The sequence below is a fragment of the Phaseolus vulgaris genome, chromosome 1 (assembly GCF_051622355.1).
Source record: "Phaseolus vulgaris cultivar YP4 chromosome 1, ASM5162235v1, whole genome shotgun sequence".
In the NCBI taxonomy this organism is placed as follows: Eukaryota; Viridiplantae; Streptophyta; class Magnoliopsida; order Fabales; family Fabaceae; genus Phaseolus; species Phaseolus vulgaris.
In genome coordinates, this window is record NC_143498.1 from 22618367 (window position 1) to 22637288 (window position 18922).

Sequence of the window (18922 nt, forward strand, 5' to 3'; positions counted from 1 at the left end):
CCAAAAACAGAGAGTAATGTATGACAAACTAGAAAGAATATGAATGAAAGACAATCAAGAAAAATAAGGAACTCAATGAATAAAGAAGGCACACAAAAAGAGTCCTAAAGAAAAGTGCTAGAGTAGATTAAAGAAAACAGAAAACAGCTACTGGAAATGTATTGTTTTTTTTTTTTAAAGCAAACTGTGCTATGTTTACAGATTTAACTGTACCGATTGAAAGCGAACTGGACTGTGAAAAATTAACCACAGAAACTTCAATGTCTTAACTCAAAAATGGCACTGGAATGAGGTAAAAACAGTAAGCCAATTGAGAGAAATAATTTTTTCAAAATTGCTGCCCAATTACCGTATTCTTTTCGGCAGTATTGTACACTTTTCGTATTTTATTTATCATTTTTTGTGTACTTGGAATTTTTGAGTGATTCTTTTTTCTATGCTTTTGTAACACTTTGAAGTATGTAAATCCAAATTTTCACAAATTTTCAGTGAGCCAATTAATTGCAGTAAATTGAAAACAGTAGCACGTTTGTAAGAAAACAGAGTATCCTATTCAGGAAAGAAAAACAGTAAGATGAACTAGCAAAGACATAATGGAATTTGTGTAAAAGAACTTGTATAGAATGAAGATACAAGCATGAACTCAAATCTAAAAATGAAAATGCACAAAGGATCAAGCAATAAACTAAAAAACAGAAAGTAATACCAAAGCAAGAAACAATCAAAGCAATAAAAGTACTACAAGAAGTAATGACAATTATGGAATAACATGACTAAGACAAAACTTGACATGATTACAAAATTAAAAGACATATAACAAGGTATAACCACAAGTGAAAGGAAGCTTAAGGTCAGCTCTAGGAAGGAGAATGCCATTCCAAAAGAGCAGCCATACTCATATGAACAATGAGTGCTAGAGTCCTTTTCACAAACACATGGTGTAACAAAAGAAAACAGCAAGAAAACTCAAAATAAATCCTAAAACAGAATGGTAAACAACTTGAATTAAAGAGCTCTTGAAAGTAAAGTGCAATACAACTCAAGAATTAAGCAAAAACAAGCCTAGACTCTAGATACCACATGATGTGAATGTAACTACAAGAACACATGATTCTTGACATTCTTAGGAACAACTTGAGCTGGATTTAAAAGGCACTCTACTTTAGAATTGGATCAATGTTCTAAATTCAAGAACTCACCAAAACTAAGCACCAACCAAGACTCATATTGAAGTCCATGTATTGTCAAATTGAATCAAAACAAAAGGAAAGAAGAACAAGAATTAAAACTGGACAGAATTTAAATGATAGCTACTGAACCAAAACAGAATTAAGAACACAATGCTGGAAACACAAAATAAACGGTAGAAAAAGAAGTAAACTCTAGGAATCAAAACTACCGAATGGAAAATTGAAGAAAAGGGAAGAAGAACACTTATAGAATAAGATGCTTGCTGGATTTTGAGAATTGGAAGAAGCCATTCACGCCACTTGGAACCTTGAACCAAGATAAGTGATGGAGTGCCACCACTTGAAGCTCACCATAGCTCACAAGATAAGGCAAAGAAGAGGAAGACTCAAAACTCACAAATTCTCTCCCAAATTGAGTATAGTCTCTCTACTATAAAATTCCAATCTGAATTGTACAAGCTAAGCACCTTTATTTATAGCCTAGAGGTGCTGAAAATGCAAGCTAAATGGCACACAAATGCAATGAAATTCGGTTTGGCACCCCCTAGGCTCCTATCTACACTCCCCACTAGACTCCCTTACTACTTACACCTTTTTATTACATTCACACCCCTATTCTATAAAAGAAATAAGAAGAGCCATTTTATTATACTCTTGTCCCAAAGCTCTTGCCATGCTCCTAGTAATTCGTTGGGCTTGGGCCCCTTGTTGGGCTTGGACCCCTTGATGGGCTTGGGCCCCTTGTTGGGCTTGGTCTTCATGGCCTAGAGCATCCTCTACTTGGTTTCCATCATAGATGCTTGGGGGTTTGTCATGGATTGTGGTTGATGTGAAGATTTTGATAATTGTTTTGAACGGTTTGAAAGTATTAGTTCTTCTTGGTCATTATTTGTTGAGTATGTCAACAACACATGGGTTAGGCCATATAAAGAAAAGTTTGTAAAGGCATGGACCGATAAGGTGATGCTTTTGGGAAATACAACCTCAAATAGGTATGTTCAACTCATTTTTGCCTGATTGTGACAATTGTAAACCCTAAACTAATCCATTAATGTTTTTTTTATCATATGCTCACTGGAATCTGAAACGCATATTGCTAAGCAGTATGGGAGACTTGTGTACATGTTGGGATGATGTCAACAATGTCCTCATATTGCAACATAATGAAATAAGGGCTTCGTTTGAAAAAAAGTTTACATGTGGTAGGGAACACATTCAATGTGACCTTGTATAAAAGACTGGTAGGCTTTGTATCTAAACTTGCTTTGTTCATATTGCTGAAGAATTCGATCGTGTGAAACATGTGGGATTTAATAGTGAGTGGTGTGGCGTGTTTTAAAAAATACCAACATTTTACCATGTGCTTGTTCATTATCTAGATATGACCTGGGTATCATACCACTGGATGAAGTTCATGTGATGTGGACTAGATTAATTTTTTATGGTATCTCATCATGTGTTACATCAACCGAGTTGACTATCAAGCAAGAAGTTTATGTAATTTTGAATCGTTTTGAACAAGTTGACATTGGTGGTAAGGTAACTGTTAAAGGAAAGTTGCGAGAAATTGCATATCCATATATGACATCTATGTGTGCACCACTTGAAAAGGTCAAGACTAAAAGGAGCCAAAAAAATTAGTAGATTTGAGAGGTCAACAAAACAGTTACCATCATATTTTGAGCATGTTGACAACATTCATTCTATGAATTATAGTTCCCCTTCATTGAAGATGTCCTCGCAAAAGGGAAAAGCAACGGTCACCATTGTGCCAAAATCAGTTTCTAAGATGAGTTTCATGTTGTATGTCATCCTTATATAGTTGTTATCATTGATGTGAAGGCTAATGGTCATTGTAGTTATTTATCTATTGTTGCCTTGTTGGGGATAGGGAAGAGTCACAACCACTAGTACGAATAGATTTATTTAAAGAACTATCACAGTGGCATGACGAATAAGCAAAATTGTTTGGTGGTTATGAACGCATATAGCAACTAATGAAGTCTTTACTTGTCGATGGGATGTCAATAGTAAGCTTTATGCAATTTAAAATATTTTTAAATATTTTATGTATTCACTCTCTTATTACCATTTATTTTCTTACAATGTAATGTAGACAAGTGCATGACAGTACCTGATATGAGTTATGTTATTGCAAGTAGATACAATATCATATCATTAATACAAAACATAACCATATTCCCATTGTAAAGTAAACCTCCCATGGATGTTAGTTTACACCGACTCATATGTATCAGCCATGTATATGGTTCACATTTTGTGCAAGTATGTCAATAACATTAAATTCATATAATGATTTTAATTGACTTTGTGATTACAATTGATGTTTAATCTTTATGCAAGTCAAATTGCATGATGGATGTCTCATACCAATGGTAGACATATTATGGTCAACCCACTGTTATGCAGAGGGAAATTTATGGTCATGTTATTATGTTAGTCGAATGCAAAAAAAATCTCAATTATTAGGAGTTACTATCACATATGTAAATCTTGGTGATAATTGATGTAAATATTCATGTATGTAAAATTAAATTTGTATTAAAAAACATTCTATGAAAAGGAAATTTCATTCAAAATTAACAAAGTAAAATAAAATGGTAGTGTTTGATATACATTGTCTCGTCTTCAGTTGCACCATGAGGTAGCTGCAACGCGGACTGTGTACTCTCCCATGTGGGAATGTCTTCAGATACATGACCACAATCAATCATCTGCTGTAGGACATTGGCGATTCGTTGAAAGATACCCTGCAATACAATAATATGCAAATAGTTAGCTTGTACAAATAGTTTTTTATCAAAATATAAATGTAATTAGTTCAAGAACAAAACTACTTATCGTTGATTGATGCTCCTGCTGAGAAGAGGGTTGTATGTCTTCATTACGAGGATTACGACCACAAAAATGTGGGAGTACACTCAGGAGATCCTCCTCGACACCACAGACAATGTAAGGGTGTGACACGGTCCTAAACCTATAGTCAGATACACATGCATATGGATGAGGAGCAAGTGTCACACCCGTGATGAGAGGCTCAACAAAATGTAACCACCTATCATCTATAAGATCACCATCATAATGCATAGAAGATCGTGGGATAGTCTGCTCATACCCATACTGGTGCAAGACACACTCTAACAAGTGACGCTGACAAATGGTGTTAAAGCGTATGTATCAATGAAATAACCTCGAAAGGCCTACTCAAGCAGTGATCGTCATATGGGGTCCAAGTTTCCCCATCATGGGAAAGACAATCCAATAACACTCAAACTTCCCCAATAGTGCAAATATGTCGTCGGATAACATATTTGGTTGTCGCAGAGATAACTCGCCATATGTGGGATTTATATCCCTCTTTCCCATGTGGGGAAGTGCTCATATATCCACGCATGTGTAATTGAAACACATGTTACTTACAAACTATAACATAATTAACTTAAGAAAATTGAAATGTTGTTGGTATCGTACCTAAATCAAAGACGCATACTTGCCTAATTGCTTTGTTTGTACATAGCTAGCATCCATGAGGTGGTTGTAAAAAATGTGCTAGTGCAACAACTCCCCAGTAGTATCCATCGCACATGCATAGATTCCTGAATAACTGTATGTACAACACAAAGATGGATGTCGCACTTTTATTGGAAAATATTGTGCATCCTACAAAATGCAACAAATATTCCCTACATGCACACTTCCAACTTTGTCACATGCAATAGTCCTCGTACACGTCTTTTAGCCAACTCAATTGCACATGTGCACCTTGACATTGTCACATCTCTTCTTTAGCAGTGTCCATCAAGACTCCAAGAAAATCATTCAAAGCAGTTGAAGCTCTAGCATATTCCAAGTGGACATACTTTGGAAATTATCCCACAATGGGGACATGTAGTAATGACAACACATCATCCAATGTGATTGTCATCTGGTGGAGCGTATTTGTATCACGTTGTCACCTCTCAACAAAGGCTGAAATCAAGCCTTTATCGAAGAACTTATAACTATTATTGCATAAAGGCAACCATCCAGAATGAGCTATATATGGTTAAACATGAGGATGAGGCACCCCAAATTTAATTAATTTACGATCATGTGAGACCATCTTTAAGTTCCCTCCAATCCTAAGGAAAAAAAATCAATAATCAAAACATACAAATTAAAATAGATAAAATTAAAAACATTTTAGTAAATTTCTTCAAACTTACCCCACCCTCCTAGAGTCTCACAACGACATGATCTGCAAAACTAACTAGCACAAACACGTCTGAAGGTCCTCCAACAAATCCTTCAGGCTAATCATGTTTTTGTTGTGCATCAACCATAGGAGGACCAGTGTGATCAACACCTTGACCACGATTTCCTTTGCGAACTGATGTTGTAGGTTTCTTGATGAGAGTTGATTTTAGATTCATTAACATTGTGACACTTTAAGAACAAAGTAAGGAGGCTTAAGGAAACAACAATGGAGTTTAATGCCTTCCAAATGATGAACCAAACTCATGAACATGAGTGTCATATCCTTACACAACAAATGAATGGAAAGGAAACAAGAACAAGCACATGAACAAGATTATATTGCGGAAATTAAAAGGGGAACAAGATAACAACATTGAACCGAATAGAAATACATCACTATACAAATGAATCGATTAAAAAGAAGAAGAACACAATCTAACCGAATAGAAATGAAGAACAAGACAAAACAACCGAATAGAATTTGAACATATGTGCGGAAATGGAAAATGGAAGATGAAAGCAAGAAGAACTTATGTGAATGAAGCCATGGAAGGGAAGAACACGCCACTTAGATGGTGATTGATCCAAGATAAGTGCCAGATGCCACCACTTGAGAGCTTCCCAAACTCACAAGATAAGACTAGTAGAAGGAGAACAAGTCTCACACAAATCTCTCTCAATTTGAGTAGAGTAACTTTTCTTCAAATTTCAAATCTGAATTTACATGAGCATAGCACCTCTATTTATAGTGTGAGAGGGTTGAAATTAAAGTGAGAAAATTCAAATCAGAAGCATTTGAATTTGGCGCCTATTACATGTCACAAGGGAGGTGTGACTTGGTTTCTTTCTTTGGCACCTCCTAAAACTACACCTACACCTTCTTTTTATGTCACATGGAAGGTGTGACTTATCTTTGTACATTAGCACCCTTTATATCTATATTTACACCTTCCTTTTATGTTCTACTTAATTTCTACTCTAAAGAAATTATAAAAAAATACATCAATTTATGCTCATCTATTATTGCTTGTGCCATTGCTCTTAATAATCTTTTGAGGCATGATGGATGATGAAATCATGTGTTGGGCTTGGGCCTCCATATTAAGAACACTAATAGGAAGAACTTCAAATGTTTTGGTCTTTGACCATTCCTCCTATTGATGACATCTTTATTTGCTTGTTGAGATGACCCTTCAAGTATAACATCCTTGATCATATTCATGTATTTTTGGTTCACATCATTTCTCCCTACCATCAATTTGTGATCTACCACCTCTAGTCCTAGCCATCTATGCAAAAAAATATTCCATACAATATTCTAATGTAACTAAGATAATAAAATTAATTTTCAGAACATAGGCAAATCAGATTGTAAACAAAATGTAAACTGGATTGTTCGATTCGGTATTTAATATTACAAAAACTAAATCGAATTATTCAATCCGGTATGAAATTTTAAAATGAACATCAAATTGGACAATTCAATATATTATTAGAAAGACGAACACTGAATTGGTGATGCATACCAAAATGTTCAATCCAGTGTTATTTTTCTAATAATATACCGGATTAAAATCCGGAATACTAATAAAAAAAAGTGGATTGCTTAATCCGATATCAAAGTAACACAGGAAAAAAACAAGATAATAAAATTGTGTGAAGAAGAAAAAAAAATTAAACTTAACTCACAACAATGGAAGTCCTTCAACCTGCTTCAACACTAACCTCTCTCAAACTTAATGCTAAAGTCTCTACCGATAATGCTAAAGTCTCAACCGATAATGGAGATGCTACCACTCTGGAAAACTAAGGAGGTGCGCCGACTCCACAAGAGAAAGAAAATGAGGGAGTGTACTGTGAGGTTAGAAGAAAATTAGGGTATTTAAATTTTTAAGAAAGGGGAACAAGTAACTTTATATTTATTATGGAGGTGTAGAAAGAGCCCATAAAGGTGGAGGGAGAATTTCTCGAGCTTAAATGTCAAACTCGTCCCATACTCTTTCACAACAGACTTCAGACTGACCCGCATGAGCTATCATGCATGATCCACCTCATATTTTCATCCGAGTCAAATCCAAAACAATCACGTTCTTGTACACGTTTGAAAACCCATTATAAAGGCCAAAACCACTTCAATTATGATACAAAATGTGGTGGTTATAAGTACTAGTTTCTTAGTAAACATGAAAAATCATATTAAGGACGTGAATAGAAAAACATTCTTAGTTTAGTTCGACTTGATCCCTCCTGGTAGCGTAGAAAAGAAACAAAATATACCATGTTAAAGTAAATGCATCGTACATTATTCACCAAAACATAATTAGATTTTTGCTAGAAAGAAATAGCATTAATGTGAATCAAATCAGTATCCAGTCCAGATACTAAAATTCTACATTATTTTTTCTACTGGATACGGCATTTATGAACTAAACATAACCCATCAACAGAAGAGAGAATGCAGAAGAAATTATATAGAATAAAAGGGTTCATAATGCAGCAGTAACATTATGCTTAACAATTGAAATGAAGAACCAAATGGCCGAATCCCTGTTCATGCTTTCTTTTGTTTGACTTCTGGTGGTGATGGTGGGGGGAAGATTGCACGGAACAGCCATGCAGCCAATATTGCTCCGGCAAAGGGGCAAATCCAGTATACATACAATTGGTCCCATGTGTTGTGCCAATTGTTTAAGTATGCCCAACCAAAAGCCTGCAAAGAAAATAACCGATCACAGTTTTTCATTGGCATCTCTAACTCTGACCCTACTCTACATGAAATTAACACAAGATTCAGAAACATAAATGCATAAGGAGATGTAAATAATATAAAACACCAAATTCTGATTTTTAAGATTACTATTCGGAACAAAACTGTGACAAGGTTCACTTTGACTATTTCAAGTCAAGCAATTTGTTCACATTTCAGAGAACCACTTTGAACATCTGCATTATGCTCCTGAATTTCCTCGTCCTAAACTTGTATCATTTTGATTGCTTGGTCAATGTGATATTGGATTAAACTAATGTGAAATTTTGATACATTATCTAACCGAGTTTGATATATTGGGCATATAGAGGAAACACCTTAAATAAGTATGTAATGACAAAGGCATGGTCTTTTGGTGTAAGCACATTGTTTCTATTTATAAAACACCAAAATTGTAGGAACTATGCAGAGGTTACAATAGGATTTGACAGTTAAATAACACAATAACGATGGGAAAGAGAGGAAAGGAGGATAGCTGCAGCATACATATGACTGACCTATTCCCTAGCTGAATAAAGCTACAAAAACAAAGCATAATATTTTCATAACCAAAGCCTGGTGCAAGAACTAAATTCAAGAATCATTAACAAGAAATCCTGAGCAGAAATTGTTAAAACAAAAAAACAATTTACAATATAATGTTTCAAACTCAACATACATTTAAAACAAAAATCTTTGATAAAGAAGAGAAGAATACGATGATTGAGTAAACCCCAGACTAGTCCATGAAATTGTACGGGCCAGGCACTTTAGCACCTGATATTTTAAAGACCAAGTCACTCCCTTTTGTCCTATTTGGTACAAAGCGGAGTAGAAAAGTACTAAATGAATATTCTTAAAATCTCATGGACTATAATGTCCTGCCTATAAAATCTTGAGGTCAAATTTTTGTAGTTTTTCAAAACAATCATTCAAATCACGCTATTGTCAATGTAAAAGACAGATGCAAGAAACACATACAATTAAATGCGTGAAAAAAACAAAGCTGACAAATGCAAAAAGGTAATACTCACATTGGCAGGATTCATGGCTGGGCCGGTGTAGGCAGATCCAACCATGACCAAAACTACAGTTGCTGTGGCCAGAAACCAAGTCTTCAACAAATCACTACGAGGGCCCTTGAGGAAGATGAAGAGAACGATAAAGGTAATAAAAAAGGTCAACACCCCTTCAACAACAGCCCCAGTGTGCAAATCCACTTTCAAAGAAGGACCCCCAATCATATGCCTATACTTTTCAGGAATCACTTCCATAATTGCCAATGCACCACCCGCAGCACCAACTGCCTGTTCACAACTCAACCATCCATCAAAATTTCCTTGCACAATTCATAACAGAAAAAAACTTAGAAGCAGTTTCTTTGTTGTGGTTAAAATTGAGGTTTTATCTCGATACCCTAAAGGATTTATACCTCAACCTTTAATCCAAATCCTTATCAGACAGATTACTAAAACGAAACTTCCACTCTAATAGGAGAATAACAATAATGGTATGTTTGGTGCTATTCTTCCATCAAAATTGAAATTCTACTCGAGAACCTATGTTGAATCTCTAATGCCAATTCTTACTGGGCAGATTCACTTTCAAAGAAGGACCCCCAATCATATGCCTATACTTTTCAGGAATCACTTCCATAATTGCCAATGCACCACCCGCAGCACCAACTGCCTGTTCACAACTCAACCATCCATCAAAATTTCCTTGCACAATTCATAACAGAAAAAAACTTAGAAGCAGTTTCTTTGTTGTGGTTAAAATTGAGGTTTTATCTCGATACCCTAAAGGATTTATACCTCAACCTTTAATCCAAATCCTTATCAGACAGATTACTAAAACGAAACTTCCACTCTAATAGGAGAATAACAATAATGGTATGTTTGGTGCTATTCTTCCATCAAAATTGAAATTCTACTCGAGAACCTATGTTGAATCTCTAATGCCAATTCTTACTGGGCAGATTCCTAAAACATTTTGATAAAGTAACAATGCTAATAGTGTGTTTAGATAGAGGGAAAAAAAGAAAAAAGAAAAAGCCAAATAGCATGTTTTTCTTTTGATTACATAGAGAGAAAGTGATATAAGAAAAGAAAAAATAATTTGAAAAATAAAAATTGAGGGCATGTTTACTTTTACTTTCATTTCATGTTTTCACTATAAATGCACAAAATTACCAATTTGTTTTTAAATCTTCAAATATTTATAGAAGAACTTTGAAAATGAGGTTGTTTTGCAAATTAAAAATTAAAACATAGCGAAAACATACGTCAACAACACCAAATTTTCTTTCTTTTCACTTTCTCTTCAATTAAAATTTCAAAATTTTTTTCTCCTTGGCGTTATTCCACCCAACCAGACATGGCATAAAACACAACCTATATTTAACTTCCACTTCTTATCCACCATCCACGCATTTCCTCGAAAGATTAGAAAGAAAAAGAAGGCCAAAATGACAGAACAATAAAGTTAATTTGAAAGCAATTCAACCGAGTTAATGGTCATTTTAATCTTCGTAACTGTATGATCCCTAAACTAAGAAATCACAAAATAATGTCAAATAGACTCCTAAACAATTCTACTTAAATATATGTTGATATACCACTTTAATCACAAGGCTTTTTAGCTGATTTGATGGTCAATTTACACTGACTTATTTCTTCAAAATAAAAAAATCCTTCAATTCAGGATCTAATGTTATAGCGCCTAAAAATTCAATTTTACTCGCGACACCATAGACAAGAGAGAAAAGTAAAAGACCCTTTTGAACACAAAAGGGAAACCACGAACCTGAGCAGGAAAACGAATCGCCATTGAGAAGAGCGTATCAGAACCGAGACCAACGGCGTAAAAGGAAGCGGTGCCGGTGGGGTTGAAGCTAGCTCCACCGAGGGCATTGCCGATGATGGTGAAAAGGAAAACAAGTAGAAAGACGAGGGTAATGGTGACAATGAAAGAAGGGTAAGGGAACCCATTGTAGGAGATGTCTTGAAGGTTAAGGGCTTTGGTTACGTACCCAGAAGCAATCCCCAACACAGAGGAACAAAACACCCACATGAAAGTCAACACCGCGTCTCCAATCGCAGCTTTTATGGCACCAACCATCTTTGATCCTTTCTTCACCCCTTTGGCAAATTGAAGAGAAAGCGTAGAATTGGAGAGGCTATGCGTCACTCCACCGGTGAAAGCGCCACCGGTGAGTGATGGAGCAGTGGCGAAAGAAGAGAGAGGAACAGAAGAAAAGGTGTTTGTTAAAATGAATGGGAGAGAGAGGGAGGTGGGAATTAAGAAAGCATGGATCTTTGGGGTTGATGGAGAGTGAAGAAGAGAATGCGAGTGATTCACCTAATCAGTAGTAGGTGCCGTCCAACATGTAGCATACGTGCGAAAGCAGATAAGCTCCGCCGAAACAACCTGCGGTAACAGGTCGCACCTGCTTTGTTATTGTAAGAAAAACAAACACAATTTATGATTAAAATTTTTGAATTCTTTTCTAAATAAATTTATTGTAAAAATAGTTAGAGAACGATGCATTTTTATTTTACATTACCCCAAATTGTCTCCTGGAGGCAACAAAATGATTTTCCTACCTAAACTTAGGTTGGAATTTTATTATGCGAGTGCCGATTTCAAGTCTAGTTTTCATAACATTTTTTTGAAAAACCATTTCCGGAAAATGAAAATATTTATATAACCTATTAAATTAATTTATTTTATTTTAAAAAATATTATTACATTTAATTTGAAAATTATTAAATCATTTTTTATCAATTTAGATATTATTATTACTAAATTAAATTGATATTAGAAAATGAAGAAATATTAAATATTTAATTTAAATTTAAATATAATAACTTAAATCTTTAGTAAATTTTTTATTATTATTAATGTTATATTAGAAATAATAAATTAATGATTTAATTATTATTAACTGGAAAAATATTGTGTTTGACTATTATTATTAATTTAAATTTATTATTGTCAATAATTTATGAATTTAGTATTAACTATAAAAATATTATTAAAAATATATTACATTCATAAATAAAATTATAAATATATTACAAAATGACATTGTTAAGTTTGATTTACTAGTAGTACATATAAAAACTTATTATAAATAAATTTATTATGAAAATTAAATATATCACTCTTAATTTAAATTTACATTATTAATGTTAATTAATTTTATTTTTAATAAAAATAAATAAATAATTTGTTTATAAATTAAAGTAAAATTGTTTATTAAAAATGGTCTCTTTAAACTAGTAGATAGAGTTAAATTTTTTATACACTTTATTTATGTGGATGAATCCAACGTGATGGGTCTATAGTTTATATTGACAAGATCCTAATCAATGTCATAAAATTGAAAGAAAAAATTGATGATAAGTCTTTGAATTTGAAGATATATGAAAAAACGAGAAGAGTTGAATAATAATATAATATGAAGAAAAATTATTCATATATATTATTAGAGGAGAGTGATTGTTAATGATAATTAAATTGAAGGGTTTAGCTTGAATAATGCTCAATGAAGCTTGATAGGTTTAAGAGAAATCCAACTCGAGAAGAATTAAGTTAAGAATTCAACCAGATAGTTTTGTGTTGACTGTTGAAGTGAATCAAATCTCTTTTTTATTGTTTTTTCTATAGCATCACCCAAATTATAGGGTTAGAGATTAAAACATATCGATATTTAATAAAAATCAAAATATGAAAGTAAGAATGTTGAACAGTGAAATGGTTTTGCCTCATGAAGAAAACAATATAGGAAATCATAGAGTAAATAATAAAATTCATTTGGAAGATAATCCATTTTATACAAGGGTCAAAACGTAGATGTTATATTACAACAATTGAGAAATAATGCATGATAGGTTTAAATAATAATAGTAACATCTCTAATTTTTACCCATATATAATAAAATAAAAATAAAATAAACACTATCTAATTAATATATTAATATATATAATTATCTCATAATTGTATTTAAAAAAGTATCTTTCTTTTCATAGGGATTTTAATATATACATTAAAAGTTTTAAAAACAAACAGAGCATTTAAATTAATATTATCACATCCTCCAACTGCTCACGTAAGAGCTCTATTACCTACAATCTCATTTACTTCTGTGTACAACACACAGATAAAGAAACAAACACAAATAAATAACATGGTAAGCTACCTATAACAAAATTTTCTATATAATTTAAATTTCAAATTGATACACAAAGTTCATAAATTCTCATACAATTTCTCAAACATTTCACATAACCATCAAGTATCTATCACGTTCATCATCCACATTACTCCTGTCATACTTCTACTGACTCACATATTCAGACACTTGACTCTACTTATGGAAGACTCGTGTATTGAAATTAGCATCCAGAGACCTACACCTATCATACTACTCACTGTGAAATCCACACAGCCATGCGCATAATTATCTCAATATCTCATAATCTCATATGACAGGGTAAATCCATTTAATATGCTCTTATCAGTTCTTTCAAACCTCAGACTCAGTCAAATGGACTTCCTTCGAATCTAACCAACTGAATAACTTCATCTATGTGATTCCATTATATCAGTATAGTCATGATCGTTTCATTCACAAGAAACTCACAAATCAATACACTCTAATAATAATCTCAACACGATATTTCCTTTCCTGAAAATACTATGTCTTCATCACACTTTCACTTTATTACATACATCATTTAACACATAAAAGCACCATTCAATCAAATCATATTTTAAACTTTCAAAACAATCCAAATATATCTCAAAATTCACTTAAACACATAACTAAGTTCCAAATATATGCTCTCTAAATCAATCATCATCTAAAATCAAACAATCATTTCTCATCAAACTTTTTCATTTAAGTAATTCAACAAAATATTCAAAAAATAGTTCAACTCATTTATATTATCATTCAAACACTTTCAATTCTTAATCACAAACACTTTCAACAACTTATTCACCCTAAAATCAATATAAAAGATTCAAAATCAACCATTTCAGTCAATATATTACTTTACTTTTCAAAAGAAACAATTCTGCAAGCAAAAATTGGAATTGGTGACCACGTCACCCCACATCCAGATCTTCTAACCTAGGGTTCTATTTTAAAAATAAAACTAGTTTCCCTTACCTGGACTTGAGCATATGCTCACTAAGAGCTCCAACCCACCAAAAGCTTAAGGATAACCTAACCTGCACAACAAAGTCCTGTCACAAATCTAATTATATCACTAGGATCCTGATCTAACAAAGACTAATTCTAAAGATAAAAACCTCACATGCAAACTTAAACTAAAAGGCAACCCTAACCAGATCAAAACTAATTCAAAGGAAAATGAGCCAATAATGAACTTACTCTATCTAAGATTTTGATCGGGCAATCTCGTAGAGTTCACTGCTAAGAATCCAATGGCAGACTCTGATCGTCAAAGTGATGAGCAAGGAGGTTAGAATCTTAGAGAGAAGGGAGAGGAAAGGAAAAATGGAACAAAAATGAACTTACTCTATCAAAGATGATTCTGATCCGGCAGTCTTGTAGATCTCGCTGCTAGGAGTATAATGATGGACTTCGATCGTCAAACTGATGAGTGAGGATGTCAGAATCTTAGAGAGAAGGGAGAGGAAAAGAAAAAGAAACTTCTAGAGAGATGGTGGTTCTTTTAAAATGAAACCTGAATAACTAAATTTCTATTTATATAGCTTTTTCCTTTTTAATAATAAAATATTCAGGTGTCATTTTAATTGTATCATTTATATTCTAAGATTATTTTTCTCGATCCTTACAAAAGTAATATCTAAATTTTTGGCAACTAATCCGCATATAGCAAATAATGTTTTTTAACAACTTCTAAACCAACAAGGAATTGAATTAGAACATTTGAATCAACCTCGTTTTGTTTCTCTATTCCCGTATATAGTCTTGGTAGTTGAATAGCCTTAAGGATATATAAGGTACCCAAATTTACTAAATTTAGGAGAGAAATGTCACTAGGTATCAAATTAAACGTGGTGATATAGAAACTAATGAGTATTTGAAGATAATTATAACATGTTCTTAAATTGTTTTTACTTAAATTAATAATATTATTTAGGATAATTTATAAAAAAAAATTTAATCATAGGATTTTGTTTTCGTCGATTAACCTCGAGTGGACTGGATGAAGAGCTTCATTTCTAGTTTGTCATCTCTTGGTGTATTAGAACAACTTTCCGCTGGGACAGATGAGACTCTACCTGTTGATCACACTCCGACGATCAAGTCAGTGAGAGCATACAAAATAATAATCAGTTTCAGTCACAAGTATTCTCAAATAATAATTTTCCTTCTATTTTAACTATCTTTTTCGAGCTATCTTACCAGCGCTTGGGCCGAGCTCCTGGCTTATCCTTTGGGCCCATGTTGACCCAAAAACCGAGTTGACCATATCAAAGTGCTTGAACCGAGATTTCGAGCACTCTGTCTAGTACAGATTCTATAGGAATACATTTTCTAACAAATAATTATAAAAAAATAAAAAATTAAATTAGATATATCCTGTAATTTAAGATTATAAAAGTATTTAATTAAGTTATTTATTTAAACACACTTCTATCATGTAAATACAATAATTGGGTATAGTGATCAAATAATTTAAATATCAATTTACACTTTCCATTGCAAAGAGTTTCAAGCTAATGATATTAAAAGGTGTGGAATTTTAACTATTATACAATTGAGACATTAAATTATATATGAACGATGCTATCACATTACTATGTTTAAAATAGAAATCTATGGCTTTTACACTCGTCCAAGAGTAAAAACAAAATCTAATTATGGTGATTATAAAAGAATGCGTTATCGTTAGCTCAAAAACTTCATACACATGTTCGAAGAAGATTATTTAAATATACAAAAAAAAAACAAGTAATTATCAAGTGGCATATAATTTTAAAATTAAATATAACACTTAGAAAATATTTGGATAAGTTCTTTAGAATCACTTTTTAGAGAAAAAAAAATCATTTTCTTTTATCAGTTAAAATTAGTTTATAAGTTAAACATAAAAAAATATGTGTAAAAAAAGAGTTTTTATGAATTAGTTTGTATATAAATTAAGTTTTGTTTATAAAAAAATATTTTATCATTTTTACTTTTCTAATCAAAAATTAGTTTAGAAAAGTTTGTACAACATAAAATATAGTTTACATTTATGGAAGAAAAAAAAAAAGCAAAGGGCAAAGCTACAACCAGTAACCCAATCAATAAGTTGCAGGTGATGCATCACAACCGCATATTAGTTTTTATGTAAATCAATGGCCTTGAAACTCTTTGAAGTTGGAACATGCACACCTGACATAAGTAACGAAAATATGGAAACTGTTACCAATCACAATCATGTTACTAATATTTTTTTATAATATATGGACGGAAAATGGCGAAGTTAAACACAGCAACTACCACCAATTGCAGCACGTGTTTCCTCAACATTTCATTTTTTTTTCTTTGGCGATCAACATTTCAAAGTTCAATACCTAAAAAAACATTAGACCAATTCATAGTTGACTTGTTTTTTTTTTCTTTTTTTTTTCTTTTTATAATTATATATATATATATATATATATATATATATATATATATAATAAGAGTTCATTAATGTTATGATGATAAAATAATGCTACCTTAAAGGAACACAGAGAACTTAAAAGCTTTTGTTCTGAATGTTTCACTACAGATTGTAATTAAATGGTAAATACTTATTATAATTAATTTTTAACATAACATGTTATTCGATAATTATAATGTACTTTACATTTAGAAAACCTTAAATTTATTTTAATGATTGACCTAATAAATTAATTATAAACCATAATTACTTCTTTAATGAAATTCAATATTTAATTAAAAATTTACCTACAAAAATTATATTAATTGATATTTTCATATATTTCCAAACTAAATGCCTGCTTTATATTTTTAACTATTAACATTAAAGAATTTTGTAACTACCTTTAATAATTTTTCTATCTCACACTTGTATTATTTTTTTCCCCTAAACTATAATTGGTACATTTTGATTTGAATTACTTGACTATTTCGATTGTATTTAGTGTTTTTTTAACTTGTTTAGAAAATATTATACTATTAAACTTATATTTTAAATTTAGATATATGTGTTTGTAAAAAAAAAAAATGACTCGTTGAGTCAGGGGTGGATTGAGAAAAAGAATAGTCAAGAAGGTTAGTGAAGAGTGACTATGAGTTGAAAAAATATTCAATTAAGTTAATTATGAGTGACTTCTATAAAAAAAATACTCAAGGAATTGATCAATAGTAACAACGAGTCCAAAAAATACTCGAAATATATGTCATAACATTAATCTGCCTAGTGGAACTCAAACTCTTGATTGAGAACTATATGTAGTTTGTTGCAACAAATTAACCAATATAAATTATTGTGTGTATTTCTTATTAGGAAAACAGAATGACTTTATTAAACCAAGAGGTGTGGTGAATTTAGTTTCAAAATTTAAAATAAAAAATCTTGGATTTTTTTTAAAACTTCTTTAAGATAAAAAAAAGTTTGAATGCAATTATAAGTGGTTGCAACACAAATATAAAGACAAAGACAAAGAAAGGTTGCACAAGATAAGTTTTTATATTGGTTCAGATAAACAAGATCCTACATCTAGTCTCAACAATTCAACTTAAGAATTGTTGGTTCCACTAATTTTCAAAGTTAATACAAACAAGAATCAACTTTTGAACAAATTTAAGAAGATATACACTACAAGATGATATCAACATCTAACAACTCTTGATCATAAAGATGATATATGCCTATTGTACCGTCCCGGGGTGATCAACCAAAAGTCAAAGTTAAAAGTCAACACATAAAGAGACATCGCCCAAGCGAAATGTCGCCCAAGTAAGACATCGCCCGAAGAGTCAACCCGCGTGACAGAAGCATTTCGCAGAGAAGAGGGCCCACACGATGGAATAACCCTAAGTTAGGTGGCAGCGCTGTGGGACCCTCCGCACAGAATAAACGATCAAGTCAAAGGGGCACGTGACAATGCCCACGTGCTCATTAAAGATCTCCAAGGAAGGCTGCATGCATGACACATGACTAATTAGGGCACCCATGAAGAATGGTGGCGCGAAGATACAACGTTCAAGTTAAAGTCCAAGTGGCCGCAAGGTTATTCATTGCACTCCAGATAAGGAAAGTCCATGGGCCAGATACGCTAAGATCCTAGGGATAGCGGCGCAAGGACCTTCTCCAAGGAACCCTAGATAATAGCAAGCAACGCAGAGGTAAACCTTAGCTTTCACCTATATAAAGGGCACGAAGAACCCTAGTAAGGTACGCTTTCACAGTTACACAAGCTTTAACCTAATTCTCAAAGTTACACAGAGCACTAAACCCTAGTTGTTCTTGACGGCGCACCCACTGTGAGCACAAGGCAATTAGGGCAACACAGTTTCAGTCATTGAGATTGTCATACGGTTTCCAGTCACTTTGGTGTTTCTCGCTAGCTGACTTGATCGTCGGAGTGCAAACGGCCGCGAGGGCGCCCCTTTGTTCTTCTTTTTCAGGTACTCATAGACGAGGCAGAACGAAGGTGCCCTAGCTCGTGAGGACAAGCCACGCATAAAGACGACCCAGGTCAACCGACGGGAACCTATCAACCCTTGAC

At 32.9% G+C, this 18922-nt stretch overlaps 1 protein-coding gene across 2 annotated transcripts; it reads right to left on the reverse strand.

Moving 5' to 3' along the window:
* Positions 1-7772: 7772 nt before the first annotated feature.
* LOC137813726 (aquaporin SIP1-2) lies at positions 7773-11682 on the reverse strand. 2 transcript variants are annotated; one of them, XR_016520294.1, is made up of 3 exons: positions 10999-11606; positions 9228-9882; positions 7773-8157 (listed from the first exon to the last, which is right to left on the reverse strand). XR_016520294.1 is itself a non-coding variant. In XM_068616134.1 (3 exons), the coding sequence occupies exons 1-3, from the start codon at positions 11311-11313 to the stop codon at positions 7999-8001; spliced, it is 747 nt and encodes a 248-aa protein (XP_068472235.1). In that variant the 5' UTR covers positions 11314-11682; the 3' UTR covers positions 7773-7998. The 2 variants fall into 2 exon arrangements, 1 of the variants encoding a protein (XP_068472235.1); XM_068616134.1 differs by having other exon boundaries at positions 9228-9500; positions 10999-11682.
* Between the last annotated feature and the right edge of the window lie 7240 nt (positions 11683-18922).